The 22,270-nt window shown below is 37.0% G+C and overlaps 1 protein-coding gene across 7 annotated transcripts in view; it reads right to left on the bottom strand.

Moving 5' to 3' along the window:
- Positions 1–285: 285 nt before the first annotated feature.
- Positions 286–22,270, bottom strand: part of MAPK8 (mitogen-activated protein kinase 8) — a 135,698-nt gene continuing 113,713 nt past the window's right edge. For 4 of the 7 annotated variants that reach the window (XM_064662825.1, XM_064662822.1, XM_064662823.1 and 1 more), the window contains exons 2-12: positions 21,703–21,869; positions 18,956–19,085; positions 17,699–17,757; positions 17,440–17,578; positions 12,550–12,715; positions 8,301–8,372; positions 5,811–5,993; positions 4,919–5,043; positions 3,892–3,955; positions 2,200–2,277; positions 286–1,220 (exon numbers count right to left, since the gene is read on the bottom strand). In XM_064662825.1, the coding sequence (XP_064518895.1) occupies positions 1,075–1,220; positions 2,200–2,277; positions 3,892–3,955; positions 4,919–5,043; positions 5,811–5,993; positions 8,301–8,372; positions 12,550–12,715; positions 17,440–17,578; positions 17,699–17,757; positions 18,956–19,085; positions 21,703–21,824 (1,284 nt within the window). In that variant the 5' untranslated portion in view covers positions 21,825–21,869 and the 3' untranslated portion in view covers positions 286–1,074. Of the gene's footprint in view, positions 1,226–2,199; positions 2,278–3,891; positions 3,956–4,918; positions 5,044–5,810; positions 5,994–7,872; positions 7,945–8,300; positions 8,373–12,549; positions 12,716–17,439; positions 17,579–17,698; positions 17,758–18,955; positions 19,086–21,702; positions 21,870–22,270 lie in introns of all 7 variants that reach the window. The other 3 variants (XM_064662827.1, XM_064662828.1, XM_064662826.1) reach the window with 3 other exon arrangements.

Below are 22,270 nucleotides of genomic sequence, written 5' to 3'. Positions count from 1 at the left end.
AGAAATCCTGAGGTTCTCCTACCACTTAATGGTTTTTAGCAATCAGTATTTTTGGTGGAGAAAGAGTAGCTGAAGTTTTGCCCCTATTGCATTCATGTCATTCCCTCTTTGACCCAAAAAGCACTCGAAAAGCACTCGCCCTAGTAGACAAAACCAGTAAGAACCACAACTCCCAAGAATCACGTCTTATACGGAAGTATAGCTACAGCATATTCAGTTTCCTTTTTGTCAGTCTAGACATCCTGGATACACTTTGTTTTGTGTGTACAAAAACAGGCTACAAGCTAAAAGTAAACAGTTTATTGGCATTGCAATGTATTATTCATGAAGTATCCTTGGGTTTTATGGTGATCACAAGATTTGGCATGCCACAACTCTGCAGAAAACATCACATTACTTTGCTAGGCTGGGTATTTCTGCAGCTTTGAAGATATGCTTTGCTTTCTTATGTTCATAAACCCATTCACACAATGTTATTTTGCAAAGGATTTTTTTTTCTCTAAAAAAACTTACTAATTGTTGCTTTTGCTGAAGTATTATAGGCAAGTGGCCAAAATAAAAGAGGATTTTTTCCACTGCCAGCACCACAGTAGTATGCCCAAAACTACAGCTGGCTGCACTGAATTCTCTCCCCCTCCACCTAGACCACAGATGTATGACCAAGCATAAAACTCTGAAGGATATCATGAACAAAACATCTGGAATAAATTCTAATTAAAAAATTGAAAACCTATAAAATCTTAAATAATTCATTATATGGTAATGACCACAACATTAATATGTGCTTTGATAAAACAAATCTTACAAATTCAGTAAAAAAAGATCAGCAGCATAATAGTAAAGCAAATATGCAGATTTTAAAACCACAATAAAAATTATCAGGTTTAATATTTTACAGTTAATTACAGCAAAAAAGTGGCTGCTTTTAACACAACTTACAGTTTGAAATTACAGCACTTTATGATGAATTTCATGATTATTTTTGAAAAAACACTCAAAAATACCACCAAATTTTAAAAGTGCCCTATTAATGACTAAAAGGACCCCCCTCCCACCCCCCAAAAGACCAAGTAGTCATCTACAGCAACCCAGAGGTCCAGCTGAGGTTTCTAGACTGCTGTCTGTATCAGAGGCCAATGTTGGATCTGTTGACATTGAAGACACATCGTTGACAGATGATGATGAAGATGGATGTTGAGAGCCATTGATCATTGCTGCACCTGTGCTATGAGAAACAAAACAGCAAATCAGTTGCAGATACAGTTGCACAGTTCAGTACTTGCATTAGTCTGTCTTTTCCTAATGGCCATTACTTTTCCCTGTTTTGGCAAGTTGAAAGAGATGTGTCTCAATCCATTGTCAAAATAAATAAAACCCACAAGTCTTTAATGTGGGGTTTAATGGATGGTATGTCAAGAACCACAGAACTCACATGGCACAGACAGCTGCCAAATCACAGTAAATGCTTATGGCTGAAGGTTAAAAAAAAAAATAAATCACAAAGACAGTAAGCTAAGATACCCTAGAAAATGTTGAGACCCTAAGCTAGAATGTATCTACATATCTTGATAAAGAAAGAAGGGGCTTGGGTTTTTTTTTCCCCTCCCCTTGGGGCTGGGGAATAGCTGGTGCCCAGCCACATCACATCCATTCAACCTCAGATATCCAGGGATTTCTCCGAGTCTGAACTTCAGTGAATCCCAAGCAGAGTGAGCAAGGGCAGTCCAACTTTTGTCACAAAGCTTTATCAAGAGTCAGTTAATGGGCACATTCTTCCAAGGCCAGTAAAATGAAGTGCAAAGTACTTCACCATTTTCCAACCTAGAAATCCTGTTTCAGTATTTCCAAGATCTAAGTAGTGGTTACATCTTATCTGAAACTGTACCAGCTACACATTACACATCTAACCAAACTATAGCAATTGAGCACCAGTACATAACAGCATGTTTCTTGAGGACTGAAATGACACAGAGACAATAACAGAGGGATTTAGCAGACTAATAGAGGGATTTAGCAGACTAATAAAGAGATGTCAGCCCCCTATATTCCACTCAAATATACAATACCTCAAAGAGAATTCAAGAGGTTTGGTGATTTAAGAGCCATATTTTTGAGTTACTTTTGGATGTCTTGAACAGCTTTACTCCCTCCTGCCCTACAACTCATGGAGCTTTGTACTGTGCTTTTAATGTAACCAACCTAAAGGGGCTGGTTGGCCGCGTATAACCCCATTCTTGGTTCTCTCCTCCAGGTCCATGACTTCCTTGTATATCAACTCTGAAAATGCAGAGAAGGGAAGGCAAAAAATGAATTTGCAACCCCAAGAATTTGCAACACATCTCCTGTTAAGATGTACATTTAAATTTCACAGGTTTATTACTGTTCGGAATTAGTTTTGAACGACAGGTTGTAGCCTACACAGCAACTGGAAAGTGATATAAAAATGTACAGTTCTTTTCTGTTGGAGCTACAGTGGCCTAGGACTCTTGAGAACACACTGACATTGCTCTAAGGCTCTTTCATCCAGGCTGCTCTGGGACTTGAGGTTAAACTGGGTCTTAAGGCTCGCTCAGTTTTTATCATTGGCTTCTTTGGTACAGATAAACTCGATCAGCTGTCTTCAAAGGAAGAGCTAAGAACAAGCCCTGACAGCATTGCCATAACCCCAATGCACATTTGCCACTAAATTTCCTCAGCAACAACGTGTAAAAGTCCAGATCACCATGAAATGGAACATAATGCTAGCATATAAGAATTATAATTTCAAGGGCTATGGGAATCTCAAAAGTAAACACCATATTGCTTGAAATACCCTCAGCACATCTGCTTCAAAAGGGAAATAACTTTGCTTGGAATGAGGACGGTAGGAGAATTTCCACAATTCTCCTTATCTCTGCCTTTACAATTAAAACTCAGTTTTTAACAGAAAGTAACCTAGAAGTGTGATAGTACTAAATTTTACAGATTTGTGCCCATTATTAGCCAACACAATGAAACTGTCAAAAATTATTCATAAAATATTTTCCCTTCTTCTTTTTCCTCTGGGGATAAAAGGTTATACAGGTCTAATATCCCTTCCTAAAATTTTTCAGTACAAATTATTAGATTGCTCAATGCACTAAACTCTTGCTTAAATGCAACCTTTATAGCCTGCACAGCAATCTGGACTTTTTTCTTAGCACTAGAATCTCTGCAATAATAGAAGCAATTTCAAAATGAAGCACAAGCTTTACAGGTTACAAGGATGTTCCCCTTATACTTACCATTTTGTACCTCATATATATGACCAGGAAATATAGATACTAAACCAGTACTGAACACTAAAGATCATGCTCTTGGAGGTATGAGTCTTATGTCATACTACAATCCATTCCAAACCTCAAGCCCAGCTACTTTCTCAGGATCTCACAGCTGATAACCATCAGCATCTCCCACACCAGCTTTAACCTCACTATCTCGCCCATTACTCACACTCCTTATGGCTTCTTCTTACAAGTCCTCTGCTTGATTTTAAAAGAGCAGTTATTGTTACAGTGCTCTTCATTTGAGAACTAGTCCTTCTAATTCAGACTTATTTTGCTCAAACTCCTGCATCTTTTTCAGTTTTAGCTGTTGGTCCAGAAGAGTTACCCTCCCTAAAAATGCTGTCCTATGGTTTGCAAAAGGTGACTGAAATGAACAGGTCTTTAGTTCTCTACAAAGGTTCAGCACCGCCAAAGGAAAATTTTTGTGTGTTCCAATAATCAAGAACTTGTGAAGCACTGATCTACTTCCTTGCCATTCCAAGCAGGTAAAGTAAATACTATTAGGTTGCTCAGAAGCACTTCAGTGTAATCACTGGGGCCCAGCCTACTCCCAAAAGCCTTATTTTACCTTAAATGCCCTTCTTACCTTTCCATTCTTCTATCGTGTGCTCCCTCTCATCTAACTGCTTATCTGGTATCTTTGGGGGAGGCTGAAAAACAAAACTCATCATAGAGCAATCAAAAGGGATACAAAACCAGTATAAATGGAAAATTAAATTAACCACTGAAAACATTAACCTGTTTTTAAAATACCATATTTACATGATCATATATTTCACTCAGACTTGGCCTATTTTCTAGATGCTACTGCTTTTATGTTCTTCTGAATAAAAAATTTGCTTACCTTACTGTAATAATTAAAATAGAAACCGAGTATGGTAATAGAATAGAAAAATGGTCTGGTAAAAGAGCTCCAAAGTGCAGTCTCCAGCACAAGCAGCCAATTTTAGCTACTTACTGTTAATTATGACATTTGCCATCTAACTATTACAGATCATCAGAATTCTAATTGCTCCACTTACAATCAGGCATCTTTTTCTATTCTTAGTGGCAATCACCAACCACCTTTCTTTTTTAAAAAATGATGCTTTTCTCATAAACTGATATTGTCCCAAAACTAATTTTTTAAGAAAAAATTTCAACTAATCCCTTTGCTCATTAGTGTTAACAACTGAAAACTCAAGATCTTGTATTCTGATTTTGCTGGAACAATAATTTCTAGTTTAAGAGGACAACCAATTATTACAACTAATGAAAATTTTTCTCTTGCCCAGGAATAAATACCTCAGAAGCCCATCAAGGGCAATCAAACCACACCGGAGGAAGTAAAGCTCAATAAATTAGAACCCTATATAGAAGATTTTAGATGCATTACTACATGTTCAGATTATATGCAATTGTACAAACAACAGAGATCAGCACTTTAGTCTAAGCTTATTCTTAATGCTGTTTGTAATAAACACATCTATAGATGTCAATAAAAATAATTATGGCTCAGTTAAGCTTCTAGTGAAATGTGCAACAATCTTCTTTCAAGCAGCTGTATCAAGCATCACAACAAGATGGCTTTAGTACAGTACCTTCCTAAGCAGAGACCTAAAATAAGGACTTACAGCTTCTGCTTCTGATGGATCATACCAAACATTGATGTATGGGTGCTGCAGGGCTTCATCCACAGAGATTCTTTTAGAAGCATCTATAACCAGCATTTTTGATAACAAATCCCTTGCTTGACTTGCTGCAAAAATAAGATTTTCTGCTCAGACTAGTGCCATACATAGAGCACATAACACAGTATTTCAAATCTCATAAAGAAGAGATCCAGAGTAAACAAATTCCAGTTAAATACTGACGCAACCCTCGCATAATTTGAAGTTTAGGAGAATGGCCCATTTGATGGGAAAAAAATTGAAGAAAATTACACAGGTGGGAAAGGGGTTGGATATGTTTCACTATACATTTTCAGCATAGTGTCCCTTGGTGTGACATCCTTACATGAAACAGCTCAGCTGGCAGTGCAGCCTTGTCTGGCAACAGGCAAGCACCTATTACCCCCCTCTGTCATGGACTGTTAGTCACAGAAAATACAGTGAGTAGGTGACTTAAAACCAGTAAGCTTCTGAAATAACTACAGGATATCTATATATTATGAATATAAACTCCTTTTATGCATCCCTAGAGAACAAAGATCTACTCTGCCTACACAACTTCTATTCCAACCTCCCCCAACTTTTCTCTAAATCACGTTGGCATCTGTCACTGAGAGGAATATAGGTATTTACTTCTCTTTATAAAGACAGCTCCAAGAATAGGAGCTGTTTCATGAAAATATATAAGTGGAGGCAAGCATATGCCAGCACATTCATCCATTCTCATGATATAAATCTTATATACTTAAATCTTTAATGGGGTGATTTTATAGTGAACAAAACCAAGACATTTCTGTTCAGTATATCACAGTTTTAAAACTTTTAAAATATACAACACACAGAAGACAGACCTTACCTTTAAGTTTATTGTGTTCAGAGTCAGCTGGAAAAAGGACATCTGGAAAGAGTTTTTCAAAACTATATCCAGCATATTTAGGTCTGTTCTCCACATAAGTTCGGACTGTAGGCTGCAATTTCTTCATAAATTCGGGGCAGGGTGTTCCTAGCTGCTCTATAACTTTATTCCATTGATCAATATCTAAGGTTATGCAGCTAAGAAAAACACTGTGTCTGATTTTCAGCTAGAAAGTTATATTAAAACAACATGAAATAACCAACAGAGAAAATACAGAAAATTATAATAAAATATCAAGTTTATCATCACAAATTAGGACTATCCTCTTAGAGAAAACAGTGAAACAAAGCAAGACTATGGTAGCGTAGGCAAGGCAATGTGAATTTTACTCAAATAATAATTAACTAGAAAAGGATATACTTCTGAGAAACAGAATATTAGAAGACTCACACAATGTATTAAATGAATTTAAATTAAGGCCTCGTTTGGATTCTGGAGAAGAACTCTCACTTCCTGGTCTGAACACACATTCACAGTAGTGGAGCTACTACACATCACCAAGGCACTCGTGACAATTACCCCATGTAGGTGCTTTGTCCTCTGTTCTCAGCTCGATACCTCACCCCAATCTGGGGCAACCTCTTACCAAGGATGTGCAACACTGAGCACCAGTGGGCACACAAAGCATGAAGTCTGGGCCCACACAGGTCAATGACAATATTGTCAAAGACTTGAATGAAGAATTAAAGAGTTTCAAGGATGCATAAGGAACATCTTAACTGAAAAGTCTGCACACCGTAAAGGGAGATTGACCAGTTCACGGCAGAAGAATTTAATACATGTTACTGAACAAAAAAAGTAACATTTGTCTCGGGAATTCATAGTTGCAGATGGTTAGATAATGGAAGAGAGCTCATATAAAATTTTATATACCCTTATCTCATTCAAATATTCTCCTCAATTTTATTTTCAGCTGCCATCAAAGACTGGATACCGGGCCATCTAAATCTTCTGTGGGTTGTAGCAGGGCTTCTCTTCTGTTCTTAAAACTTAATAACAGATCTTTATATAAGGATTTTCAAGCTCTACAGAGTTTTAGTACAGGCCTTGACAAAAAAAGTATTTACACTGTATGGCACTGAGTGTAAATTGAAAAGCCATGCTAGCAAACCAGATGCATAAAGCAAAGCATGGTGCAGCTCATGCAATGACAGAGCTGTGTGAAAGTAAAGATGCCCTTGATCTCCTCACTGTGTCTCAAAATCTTGACCCCATCTCCACCCCTAAATGGTACTTAACAATTTTTAAACAGTAACCTGCAGCAAAAGCAGGAAATATTTCTGATGGCATCTAAAAAACTTGGTCTGTAAGTACTAGTAAAACAAATAAGATGTCAAACACCAATTATTTCCATTAATTTTAGGGATGATCCAGAGGTTTCAGTTCTGTTCGTTTGGAGTGGACTCTTTGTCTGAAATAGTGTTCACAGGACAACCCATATAGACACCACCAAGCCATTCATGGAATAGAAAGACAAAAATGCCAGGTATTTCTGAAAGCTATTTGCAGGATCATTTCTGCATATATAAATAAAATATAAAAAATATAAAATTCCAGAGTGTAACTAATAAAGATGATCAGGAATTTTTTGTGAACATTTTCTTTAAAATGTAAAGAATAATAACTGCTAACACACTCAGATACTAAACAAGATTAGTAAGTTATTACATAAAAATAACCTCCAAAGTAAAAACCAATGCATGTGAACCAGTAAAACACCACCTAAAAATAAATAAATAAATAAATTTGTCTTAAATGTGACAACATTCAAAAGCAATGACAGGCACTATATTAAACTGGAAAAAGAACAGAGAGGAAAAAAAAGAAAAAGGAAAAATTAAAAATAAGTCTGTTTGCCAAAGTGGTATATAATGAACTTGCACTTTGAAAAGGCAGTTGAAAACCAGTATTTTAAAAATTAGAACTACCTTAATCTGGAACTATATAGCTGCAGTATCTTTTGACCTTTTACAACTACATCCTAGGCCAAAGGTAAGGATACGATCTGTACCAGGAAATAAAACACCACCTTTGATCATTTCTCCCATGATGCACCCAACTGACCAAATGTCAACTGAAAACAAAATGCAATGATATTAACATAAAAGATAGTTATTAAAATAAAAGAAATAAAAATATTCAGACACACACATACACATGAAGTGACTATAAAAAGCATGTGTAATGTAATGAGTGAAGGTGAATGTATGCTTAACTACAGGACCAGCAGAGACTATGTCCTACTGCTAGGTGCAGCCTGAATATAAATGAAGTTCTTTTTTTTTTAATAAGTGTATCACAAGAAAAATCCATGTTCATTTAATAAAAAAAAAAATAAAATTGTACAATATGCATCTTCATGACACAACATCAATAAAAAGGTTAATCACTTCCTAACTAATTCAACCTGCTGCAGCAGCACAAGGATACAGTCCCTTCCTGGAAAGAGGATTTTGTGGCAAACCATTTCGCCCATAATGCACCCCACAGACCATAAATCCACTATGTTTGTAGCACAAAAAGAAGGAAAAGCAAAGCAAACGGTCATTTAAAATTAAAAGAAGCATAACATGACTGCATCCTATAAACTGCAGAGACAGCACAGGAAGAAGAGCAAATCTTTGTATTAATCAATGAAAACACTTTAAAATACACCATGTGTAAGGATTAGCTTTTAACTGTCTCAAATACAAGGCAGAAAAACATCCTTTCGTTTAATATAGTGCTAGAGCAAGAGCTTGAGCAGAGAGAGAGAGAGACACACATGAAGCAGAGTAAGGCCCTTCTCCAAGCTCTGAAGCTTGCAAAGCTACCTCTGCCAAGAGACCAGATTCAAGCACCAAAGACAGCTTGATTTCTTGAAAGTAATTCCACTGTAGTTGTATGAATAATTCTAAAAGCAGCAAAGTAAATTGACCTGTAAAAATACTGCCTATTGAAACAGTTCATTTTTTTAGGAGAATTAATTAGGTATTACATAGAATTAAAATTTGACATCAAGTATTTCCTAAAAGTCAGATTACCATGCATCTCTCTCTCACTTTAAATAAAAAGCAAACAGAATCAGTAAAAGATCACTTAGAATTTTAGAGGATCAGTTAATGACAATGTTAGTATGCTCCTAGAAGATTTTCAGTTGAAATCATTTGTTTAAAGATATGTCTCCAGTTATGCTGAAATAACATCTTATACAAAAGAAAAACTCAAAAGCAATTTTTTTGAAATGAAATATGCATTTTCTACATTACCTTAAAAGAAATTACTCAAAAGACATACTTAGAGATGCACAAGTTTACTTTGTACAGGTATGCCAATTTCTTTTGCAGTTGCTTTCAGAGGTACCGTTAACTCTGTATGCACAAGTTTTCTTGAAGTCATAATAATTATATTATTATGAATACTTTAATATAAAACATAACACTGCAATTTCAATTAAGCAGGTAAGAAGGGGATTTAAATGAGAACAACTGTATACTAAGAATCACATGTAAATGTTCTGAAGGAGCTCAACAATGTCAAGCAAACAATGTTGCTTCTTACTGAAAATATTCCTTCTCCCTCATTTACAAGTTCCTCTAAAATAGTATCTCAATCATATGACAGGAGATCTTAGTTGTGCATATTAATAGGTCAAAATTAAGGGCCTGGTTCATTTAAAAATGATTGTCAACATTTTATGATTAGTGCTGTTTTTCCTTTAAAAACCCTTTCCAAATATTTAAGTACATATTATTTGGCTCAGAGACCCAAAGATTTGAAGCCAAATTTTGCATTTGACTTTTTAAATAAAATTCTGAATGTTGACTTTTTGACCCACAAATCAATCTTCTGCCAGCCCAACCCAAAATATACCCAAATCTGTTGTAATCAGTTTGTGTCCAACACAATAAAGTTACCAAAATTGAGATGTTTTGGGGTGTTCTGATTTGCTGCTTTCATTAAATCAAGAAGTCTCTAACTTTTTTTATGAAGCTAAACTAATTTGTACACTGAGGGCTGCTCCTGTGAATACTTCTATAGAAGACCAAGTAAAATGAGTAAAATCTCATTACAGATTTGAAAATATTTTTAAAAATCTAATGCTGCCATAAGGAGTCCACTGTACTCTTAATAACCCTGTTTGAAGTGAACTGTTTTCTATAACTCTAGGAGAAAAAAAAACATGTGAAAATTAAGTTCAAACTCAATGTACATAACAGGAAACTTAAAAGTAGTTGCTTCAAAGGGTTTAGGGCTTTCCTTGCTTTTCAGTGCTTCCTTTCTGATAATCATGCACATAACTGTGCATAAATCTAAATATGTTAAGGTACATGTGCATGAACAATTTTGGTGTCCTTCAGTTCTTGAGTTTCATTTCTTGATTTTGCAAGGATTGGTTTCTCAATATGATATACCCAAATCTCCTTTAGTAATAAACCCTGTGCAGAAGTGAATTCTATATAATCAGTTTGGCATCTTTGCGAGTTTTAAAACAAATATTTTGGACGTGCATAACAAAAGAACACTACTCTGCAGTATGTATCTCAGTCATCAAACTATAAATTGCAATCCTCCCACATCAGTTCAGCAGGGTGCTGAAACTGCCAGATGACCCTGCAACCATTAGTTAACCATCAATTTTCAATATTTAACTCTATATTAAATAAGTTAACAGTTAATTTAACTATTGGTTTAAGGGGCTATAAGAGGCATCCATACTAATAGATTGAGGCCTCTGGACAGCCCATGGTTTTTATTCTAAGTGCATCCTTGATCCCTGTCTCCTAGTCATGGGAGCTCCATAAACTCCTCAGGTAGCAATTGAGAAGAACAGCCTATGCAAATAGTGTAAATGGCCTTTTAATGAGAACAGTACATGTGGAAATGCAGACTGTCTTCAGACTCAGTCCATAGATTTACTTTTACATTCTCCAGAAGTGTCTGTCTAATTTCAATGACCATGTATTTGACTCTGGGAAGACATGATAGTTCTTCAAATGAACTTAACTATTATTTATGTTTTGCTGCACAAACAAGTCCTGTGTCCTTAGGAACAGGATTGTCACTATCATGACAGGATACTCTGGAACACAATCTATTTAACACTAATAATAACTTAAACAACCTTTTAGTGGAAAGAATGTTTCACACTTCTGCAACTCTCAATTACTTACTATTTAAGAGAAAAATCTAAACTGGGCAAGCTAAATTAGAAAACTTGTGATTTTCATTGTATCAATTCCTCCTGTAAGGCAGCTGCATGACTCAATACTACAGTTTTAGGTACTTTTATCTAGTGTCCCTTAAATGGCCAATGTAAAGTCTTGGGGGAAAAAAAAGACAAATTGGCAAACCTAAAAACTTTAGGAGTAAAAAAAATAACTTGCTGTACTCAACCTGTGACTTCTAAATCACAGGAAAAACAGGCAGCCATGGAGGCCACTTGAAGGAATGTACCTCCTCTCATTCATGTTAACGATCCAGACAGAAATAAAACCACAGCCTTGCAAAAATGATCTACTCTCACTCCTCTGAGTTGCCTTCTTTCATTGTTAACACCATTCACACACAACCTGAAGTCATTGGTTGTGACTATGTAGTTGCAGTTGCCAGGCAGGTTTGCAGACTATATTAGGAATCCTGAAAGGCAGAGCAAGCCCCAGTTGTGTCAGTAATGTGAGGAGCCACACCTCACATCCCCAGGAGACAGCTCACCAAGCCTAAAGCAGCAGGGCATCTCAGCGCCTTGCTGGTGGATCAACAGAGGGCTTAAAATACCTCCAGTGACCTCTGGGCACTGTGCCTGCCTGAGCTGGAAACAAGGGAGCTGACTGGCCACAGTGACAGCAGATCAATGAAATGGCAGCAGAATCAGGGCTGCTACAACAGGAATGCAGGAATGACACATCAGTTTGTTTTCCTAACGGGCGCTGGCTGTTTCATTGAGAAGGTGCAATGTAGTTGATTTTGTGTTTCCCTCAAACGACATAGCCCTTTCTTATTTTCTTGCAGAAGACAGAGAGAGACAGACTGGCCACAGAGCAAGCATAAAGAGAAGGGAAATGTATGCAAGCAGAGTGACAAAGTAAAATTTCCTTGGAATTTGTCATGGACCTCAAGGAATCTATGATGCTTCGTGACAGTACTCTCTGTATTCTTGTCTCAAGTATATTACTGACTGCAGCAACATTAAGAACTGAGTGCAACAGGTTTAAAGAACGCAGGTTTTAATTAAAAGAAATGCCACAGTAGGTAGTCTCAGCTTGTTTGTTCCTCAGTAGCCTTTATGCTCCCTACATCCTAAAAGGCTATATGGAATATAGTTATTTAACATTCAATTTAGTGCACACATCTACTGATGAATTACAATTTACATCTTCACCAGGAATAAAGTCAGGTGAAGGTCTATCAAGGTACATAACACATATCAAGAAAATATATTTCCAGTTCTTATGGATGTCACTTGTTATTTAAATTTTTAAATAAACAAGGCCCTCAATTTCTTCTCCTATTAAATGCAAACATTTTCTAATGGGTTGAGCTGAATAAACAATTGGTGTATCCAAAATCTGCATTTTGATCAAAAGACTAATTTATAAAATTTCTACAGCTTGAAAAAAACATTAACATGTAAAATGTGGTGTGCCAAACAAAAAAAAAAATAATAAAGCTATGCCAAAGAAAGACTATATTTGCTGACCGTTTTCTTTGTATCCCATCCCTAGGATGACCTCTGGTGCTCTGTAGTAACGAGTCACTACATAAGGCGTCATCATAAAACTAGTTCCTGCAGTTCTGGCCAGTCCAAAGTCAAGAATCTTCAAAGTGCAGTCTGACTTTACTACTATATTACTGGGCTTTAAATCCTTTAAAAAGAAACATCATATATGACTGCTAAGACAAGCACAAAGTACTCTGTGGTTCACATTTTAATAATATAATTACTGCTAACATTATACCCACACACACAACTAGGTTATTGCTATAACTGCAGTTTTTTTCCCCTTGCATTAATTCATGTGCATTCAGCAGACTACAGAATTAATTCCTTTATTGTGCTTGTAGATTTATATAGCAATTAGAGAAGGAAAATACAACCAGCATTACAAGATATGTTAGCAATGTCTGAAATAAATTGAGGTTAGTAAGAAGTGTTAGCTCTGAGGAAAGGTCTAGAAACTGCTCACTGGAACAGTGATTATTACTATGATGCAGAACACAAGTAACATAACAATTGCTGAAATCATTTGATGTAATAATCATCTTGATACAAAAATTATTAGAATTATAATATGAATGTAAAAAGTAAAAGGTTTATTTGCTAGTTGAGGTTACATTACCTCTTTCGAATCAATGTTTCTCTGAACAGGAAGGAAATCCCCATGCCCACACAGTTTTAGTTTCCCATTTAGGATTTGGTTTTATACTAATTTTGGCAACCAAACCCAAAAAGGCACCACTGAAAAACTGCCAAGAATTAACACAATCATTATATTGCAGTGAAAAATATAGAGTGGAGCACTGATACAGCTTCAGATCATCTTAGTTAGAAATATAGTAACTATTCTTTTCATTTGAATCCTATTGACAAGTGGCTTTACAACATCTATTTATACAGACATTACACTGGCATACTCCATCATCATCTCAGGAGGATCCTACACACATCTGAATGTCACAGAGCAAATATTACAAACAGAGTAACTTCTGAATAACTTTGCAATCATAAAATGATTCACAGCACACAGGCCAACACAGATAAGACTTAGATCCTTCCTGCCTACACTCTACTGAGATTAATGAGAGAAAAACCTGAGATACGGCAGAGGACTCCAGCATTTGAGCTGCAGGCATTTGATAAGTAGCAATATCTGTCACTGTTTCACAGAGACTTAAAATTGGCTATCTGCAAGATTTATGTAGTTTCAGCAATCTCCTCACAAAGCTAAGAAAACTGCACTAAAGAGAGAGGAAATCACAAAAAAGAGTTTCAGAATTTTAGTGAGCAATTAAAAGTCTTGCATACATACATATTCATACATGCACTTCCAAAACACTTGCACAAGGACTCTGCAGACAACCTTGGCTTAAAACATTCTCTTACACCACAAATTAATTCAAGTTCTACAAGGCATTCCAGTCATTTTAATACGTATGTTTCAGATTCTGCTACAGTCTTGTTTATTATCATCTTTATTTTTGCACAATTCTATTATTTTCAGGATGTTCATTGCAAAATCCCAGGTGCATGCTTATGGTATTAACTATACTCATCCTCCTCAAAGCTGCAGGATTAACACTCAAAATGTTAAAAGATCTTCCCTTAGCAAGAGAAAAATCACTATGAGGACAAAATGCAAAAGCTGCCCCTCCTTAATTTCTGAACACCATGTAGCTGTCATGAAGCCTAGGATCAAAATGATGAAGGCCAGACTTGACTTAACACTGCATTCAAATTCATGCAGAACCCACATCTCTTATGTTTTAAATAAACACAAACTCAAAACTTCCTTTAAGAGTGATCAAGTTAATTAGGCCGTATAAATATATCCAGAACCTATAGCAGATGTGTCATTGAACCTTAAAAATGTAAAATGTCAGTGCTTAGAAAACAGATTTTTCATAGCTGCATCCCCATTAACCAGACAGGGAGACAGGGACATCTCTGGAGGGTAATTCATGGCTTCTTTGGGCTTTTCCCTTATTAACAAAAGATTTGTGAAGGGCTTCCATAATTAGGCCCCTTTCTTAAGTACTCAAAATCAGGCAGAATTCCATGTTTCAGAGCTCCCATGCAAGACTAATGAGACACTCTGTGTCCCTCAGCAAGTCAGCGAGGCACAACTCTGAAACGCTGATCATTCATCCCCCGGAGATTATGAAACAGAAGTGAACGTGTACTTCTACACTGGCTGGAAACTGCCTCTCTGCAAAATGTTTGGCACACAGTAATGTTCATTTGCCAACGTCTGTTAAAGTCAGTGTAAAGTTACAGTCAAATCTTTACAGAGATTAAATTTTTACCCATTGATGGGTAAATATACCCCCTACAACTTTTCCAGGGGAAATTGACTGAAACTCGCTTTGTGTTTGATCTCTGCTTCATTCCGTGCCTCTAGTTCACTAGGAAAAAACCACCTATTTCTATGGCAAGTACTATCCAGTGCTATAAGACACATACACAGATTGCTGTGGTTTCAGTCATGCAGCAAGGTTTGAAAAAGTTACTGAGACGCTGAGAGTCCCACAGCTGTGTTAGAAGCTTAAGAACCCAGTTAAAAAACATGTGAAACTACCAACACCAAAAAAGCTTAAAGCTTTAGAGAACGCTAAAGTACACTAGATTGTAGCCAGAATGCTCCACAGGCAGCCACAGTAGTGCAGTCTATGTTTAAGGAGTTTCAACCAAGTAATTAGCTTTGAACTTTAAGGACAGTGGTGCTGAGAGCCCAAAAGAGGGATATAGAGTTACTGCTGCAACCACATGGTCCACGGAACATGTCTCTTTTTCAAGCATGCCCTCCTTGACTTCCGAGATTTTGTTTAACTTGTTCCACAGAGAAACAGAATTTTGATACTTTACACCTTGAAGTGTAAAGGCACAAGGCACACAGTGGGTAATGTTCTGCCTGAACGTACTTAATCTTCTAACGAAGTCTGAGAAGAAGCTGTCAGCTGAAAATCTACCAGGAAGACATGCAAGTGAAATGTATCTGCACATGTCCTTCAAAAGCATTCATGCATACACATGGTACTATTTACACAGCAATTGTACCTGTAGTCTCTTTGGCATCATTTATCCCTGAGCGATATGAAGCATTTCAAAGACTTAACCTGTGTTTACAGAGGCAGGAATTCTATCCTCAAAGCAATCTTTACTCCTGCCCAACAACTACTTGAGTAGTGACTCCTTTTCTATAAATGTACAAATTTCTGTGACTTCTATAGGATCAATGTTCACTTTGCAGAAGTAAAAACCATTCTGAAAACAAGCACTGTTTCAGAAGGTCCCTTGTGCCTGCACTAAGATCCACAGAGAGATATTCATACATTACCTACTCTGGGATGTCCATATAATATGCCATTTTTCCAAATCTAAAAAAGACCTAGGAAAACCCACAGCAATTAACTTGCATACCTAAGTATTGAGGAGACCAGGAAATGTGAAGCTGCATACAAAACAGTTATTTCAAACCCACAGGCACATGCATTAGGACACAAAGGGATGCATAATCTCAGTCATATGCAACATAATAGCCCAACACTGGTAAGTGAAGCAACCTTGTTTTCCCTAGCATTCCCATAATAATGCAAGAAGCCCACTGATTTGACTCAATGCCAAGTGCAGACCAAGCAGCACCAGGTACAATGTCTGGTTGCAGGTGATGCTTTTCCCTACTCTTCCTCACCCATCTCTTTCAACACAGCAGTTCAGGGAAATCGAATGCAAGAAGCTTCACCTCTGCTCCCTGAGCTCCTCACTGGAATGAAGCAGCTGATGAGTACTAGAACTAGCTGAGCAAAAGGAAGCAGTGTTTGGCCACTCAAACTGTATTTTCTATTCAAACAATTGTCCCTGTTCCCTTGGGGGAAAAGCAGCAAACTGTACAGGCACGTCAGACTGCCAGATCCAGCCTGCAGGCCATTCAACATCCCACTCACAGTGTGGTGAACCACTGACCTGGACAAGTAATTGGACAGCAATTCCTGTGGTGTTGCCTGTGGCAATCACAAAACTGCTGTGTATATCATCCATGAGGAAGACGATATGATAGTGATTGAAACTAACCCACACAACTAAGTTTAAAGAAATCTTCTGCATCCCTTCAGAATGGAAAACTTCCAAACCCTCTAAAAAAGTAACAATAAAAATGTAGTACTGTAGAAATACAAGCTTACCATTTCCCAAACTAACAATTTCAAACTATTTAAAAAAGTTGTAACTAGACAATCTCAAGCAATTTTTACACTACATACAATTGTATATAAGATGTTTAACTTGAGCAGGCAATCTTAAATTCAAAATTTCTTGACTGGACTGTAACACAGATGCCATTTAAAAAGCAGTAGTCAGTTTTGCCTGTGGGCAGTCTGAGTAAATGCTTTGTGACAGACAGGTGTAATGCAACCTCCACTTACAGGTCTTTATCATCTGTTTGTATCATGATTTCAGGTACTTATTCATTACTCTGCTAGTTCAAGATGAGAAATAAAATTGGCAGTTCCTTCTAAAGATGAGATTTCAGGTTTGGTTACCAAAACAATAAAGGCAGAGATGCTTTCAGATATTCTTTCCTGCCATGACTACTAAAATAGAACATTATACAGAGGAGGTAATGTAACTCACTGCAAAAATCTTTTATTTGCTCTGTGCAGATTATCATCAAATCATTCAAACACTCAAAAGGTTCATTCCAGAATCACCCTGCAAAATGGTAAGTGTGATGATTTCCTTTCAGCTTTCTCTCTCTGCCTATGGGACAGGCTATGAATCACCTTTGGTGATCCTATTTCTGATTTTTTTTTATCTTTTAAATACTCAAAGCAAAACCAAGTGCGATGCAAATTACACACAGTTTAGTTCACTTACCCTATGAATAATTCCAGCTGAATGAAGATGTTTGATACCACACAGCATTTGATAAAGAAGATAGGACATTCGTTCATGGTCTAGCTCCATCTGAATCACTTGGCAGAGATTTGCATCCATGAGCTCCATCACAATATAGCTTATGAAGAAAAAAAATAATCAGATAATACGGCTATTTTATTGTAATTTTTCTCTTGCTCATCCTTTGGCATGAATATTTTGAAAATAAATTCTCAGATTTAGTTCAAATCAGACTTACACATCTTGAAATTCTTCCAGGGATTTTTGTGGTGTGAACACATTCAGTAGGCCGATTATCTGTCAGAAGGGGGAGAGGAAGTGTAATTGCACCACAGAAATAGCAAAGTTGCAGAGTCAACTTTTCAGAACTGGTAACTATTACTCTGATATGAACCTCCTGGTATGCACTGAGGCTCAAGATGCTCAGTGGCTCAACCAGGCCTACCATGTTGTAGCAGATACTAATGATTTTAGAAGGAGACACTCTGTGTGTGTTAACAGGATGACATTCAAAGCTTAAAACTTAAGAAGGTTAATCAGTCTTCCCTTCCTCCTACTTTCAGTTTGAAGAGACCTGGTAAGATTTCTATTGCATATGAGGAATAATAAAATTAAAACCTGACAAAGGCTCCCTAAGAGATACCACTCTGCCACTGACAGAGGTGAAGAAAAAACTTAATCCAAATGGACAAACAGATTCTTAGAGCTGATTTATGACACTTCCCAGTGCTAAGAATGGATGGGATGTGCAGAAACAAGCCAAGATACTACTCATCGAGAGTCAGGAAGGCTTATAATAGTTTATCATCATACAAATTATGCTATTAGGTGAAACTTCCTTCAGAGAATCCATATAAGCCAACCCCACCTGAGAAAAGTTATAAGATTTTCCCAAGAAGCTAGAAGACAGAGTAAGTTTTCTATGACTCCCTACCTCCCTAGCAGCCATCTTCCTGATGGGGGATTAAGAGGGAAAGTGAGGAAGACTGAACACAGCTGTCTCTGAAGGAAGAAAATGGCCAATACCAGCCTTTTGTAGTTCAACTCCAATAAATTTATCACTTATTCTCTTCCCATTTCTGTGATCTGGTCTACTGCACAGCTTCATAAGCATAACACAGTTCCTGTTGTCACAACACAAGATTCCAAACTCATTCATGCACCAGGAAAAAAAAAAAAAAGAAAAACCTAAACAGCCTTTTTCTTTTTCCTCCTATGTGTCTAGCAGCAGCAACAGAGACAAGGATGCACTTACCAATCATCCTCCTCTTATTTGACAGCTGCATGTAAAACATAGCAATGTAACACTTACTCCCTTCCTGATTTTGAAGTGGGGGCAGCAGGTATTAAAACCAGTAAATAATAGCTCTTCTGATATATCCTTCTCTACTTATCATGGAGATACAACCATGCAATGAAAATCTCCCCTGAAGTCACTTCCTTTTACAAAGAATAACCTTCTAGTTAAATCTTTAACATTTGGAGCAGGACTCACATTTTTGTGATTAACGCACTTCATAAGAACAAGCTCTCTGTAGGCTCTCTTAGCATGGGTTTGGTTCTGAAACGGTCGGCTTAACTTCTTGATTGCAACATTCCTTTCAAGGATGGCATCATAAGCTGCACTGTAATTAAAAATAACATTATTACATCTCTAGCGCCAAGGTCCTTTAAGCTGTGGCAGTTGCAACCTTTTTCAGATACTTTGTATCATGTCTGCAAAAACCCCAAATTTCCAGTGTTACTCAGTTTTAGGGAGTGTAATAAAGCAAAGTGCTCTCGTATGCTGAGTGATTCAAAATTTAAAAGTACTTCCCAGCTTCAGAGTATTAACACATGACAACTTCTACAAAATACTGCAGGATTTCTGCTTCCAAAGATATTGAGTTCTTGCCACTCACTGGCACCCAGGAACAGACTGCCTAAATAAGATCCAAAATACTTCAAACATGAAAAGCACATCCATTTTACACAAAATCTTCACACTGAAAAGAAGGGAAAAGAGTGGAAAAGTAGGTTATATAAAGGTCCCATGCTTTCACTTACGTAGTTGCTTAATATCCCGATGACAATGAGAGCATCAATGTCAAAACAAAAAAGTCTTAAGAAAGCTTTAACATCTAGATGTCACTGGCTTTAACTTGGTAAAAAGAAAGAATAACATTTTGATTGCAGACTAATGTCAAGATTGTCATATGATTCAGTGACACAAGCTGTTTAACTGATGAAGACTGTTACTGGGGACAACTCCCTTACATATCACATTTCCATGACAGGAAGGCTCAGCTTGCTTTTCCTGCCAGAGCTAATACAACAGCTGACTACCATGCAGACTCAGGAAATATTTATCAGTTACTGAAATAGTCTCAGCAGGGAAAATATTGTTTTCTTGTCTCTTATCAAGAAAGGTACTCAAACCTAATGAAGAACATCTGCCAGCAAACAGTAGCATCTACTAAATGCCAAACTCACTACTTTAAAAAGCAGATTGTCTATACAGTTTGTAGGCTTTAAGGATTTTTATTCTTTTATCATCAAAACCTCTAGTCACTATCGAAGGAAAAGAAAATGGGAACAACACGTACTGGTAACTTTCTTTGATTTACATTTTCTACTGTATCTGGAATTCCTCCACCTGCCCCCAAGACAAGGATTATCTTATGAAAGAGCATTCAAGAGGTGGCCAGGAAAGACTGCCAACCTGGGACTCCTGTACTAGTATTTAAATTTCTGCATCCCCAGTATATAACTGCAGCCTTAGAGCCTGTTTCAGTATTAGGCCAACTACTTAATATTCTTTCAAATCAAATTGGATCTATTAGTTTTTAAAAAAAAAAAACCAACAAATACAGACCAACTAAAAAAAACCCCAACCCAAATCACAAGAATTGCACCATATCTCCTTCAGACATGGACAAGATTTAACTACATGAGCACTCCAGTCCTCCTCAGGGCAAGTAGAGAGGTTTAACTAAAAAGGCTTCTATTATCACTACCAGCAAGTACAGAATGTCACTAGAGTAATTACATGGTCAGTTTTTGGATCTTAGCTTTAGGAAAACAGGCAGTAACATATGACTGGCAATCAGAAGGACAGTTATAACATCTAAAGCTTTTGCTGGCATTTCTATAGCAACTAAACAAACTTGTCAAATGACTGTCTACATCCTCAATATATTAACACACATGCAGACAAAATTCAGATCAGTTTTTCTGATGCTGCTACTTAGAGACCAAAAAATCTTAATGCCAGAAGTTACCAGTTCAAAACCAAATCTTTCTAGAGTACTGGCCTTCAAGTTTTCATTTGCACTAAGCACACTCTTTTATTATTAACCCTGCTAAGATACAAACATGAATTAAAACCCCACCCATACCACACAATCGCATAACACTGAACAAGTCAAGATCAAGGCAGTAAAGAGGCTATAGGGAAAAGTTTTTGAAACTATGCTTTTCCTTTCCTTTCTTTTTCTTGATGTTTCTTCTGTATTTTTACATACCTGGTTAGCATCTTAAAGAGTTACAATAAATTCAAAAATCTGCAAGTTCCTGTGCTATCTACATCCTTCTCCTCAACATTCAAAAAACTTGCAAGAAGCTCAAATCAACATTTCTCTTTGGGGCAATGTCACTGCACAGGAAACAGTGCCTAAAAGCAGCTTGTTGTCACCAACTTAAATCAACTGGACACTTTTCAGTCCACAAATCAGAGCTCTTATTCAAAGAATTATACTGTCAAGTCATAATTTTCCTAAACTGTATCTGGCATGTACATATTACAATGAGAGTCAGCATCACAAATGCTCACTAACCAGGTATTAGGAACTATACTGATTATAAAACTAAGTGAAACAGAATCCTAACAAACCATTTCAAGAAGTACAAGCATCTACAAGCAGCAAATACTATAAAGAGTATTTCTCACTTTTATTTCACTGCAAGCAGTGTGGATTAGGATTCATTTCTTTATCCAGTTTTTTTCCCCCATTAATTTACAGGACTCAGCATATCTGGCTGAATTTGCACAAAAGGGCATTGACTCAGAAGCTGGAAAGGACACGCACCAAAAAGCAACAGCAATAGCCCTTGCTAAGGACAAATGACCAACAGTTACCATCACTGTTTTGCCTGTAGAAGGTATTTTTCCACATTCTTGCTCAGTGACACACAACACCTCAAGAACCCAAAAAATTCTGTTAAGGAAAACTGAAGGAACGCTTAAATTTTAAAAAACCTTACCATACTATCCCTTGTGCTCCTGATCCTATTGGTTTCAAATTTTGATATCGTTTCAATACAGTGAAAGTAGAGTCTCCGATTTCAACGCTGTAGAAATTGTTGTCACGCTTGCTCCTACTCATGACGGCGACTTAGTTAGTTCACTTCATCCAAATTTCGCTTCTGGCCTATGAAGAGACAAAATTTGAAAAACTAAGATTTTACAACTGTATGAAATCTGACAAAAGGCAAAATTCCTTATAAGACACAAAAGATACTTCCCAAGAAAGTCGCACACTAAAATGTAAGTTATTTTTCATGTCTGCAGGAATGAGATAGCATGTGTTTGAAATGTTTTATTTTTAGGAGTGTTCCTAAGATAAGATTCTAGAAGGGCGAAAATAACAGAAAGCCAAAAGTGAATGGATGGTAGCAAAAATGTTAGGTGGGAATGACAGAATATCAAAAGGCAGGAAGCTACACATCATCCAGAGAGCTCCAAGAGTCCTACCATCCCTTCACACATTCACGTACAGCAAGGGAGCTGCAAGGAGCCAGACACTCTCCAGAGGTCCCATCCAACCTGAAT

The sequence above is a fragment of the Pseudopipra pipra genome, chromosome 8, assembly GCF_036250125.1.
Source record: "Pseudopipra pipra isolate bDixPip1 chromosome 8, bDixPip1.hap1, whole genome shotgun sequence".
Taxonomy (NCBI): domain Eukaryota; kingdom Metazoa; phylum Chordata; class Aves; order Passeriformes; family Pipridae; genus Pseudopipra; species Pseudopipra pipra.
This window is presented reverse-complemented; position numbering and strand designations above follow the sequence as displayed.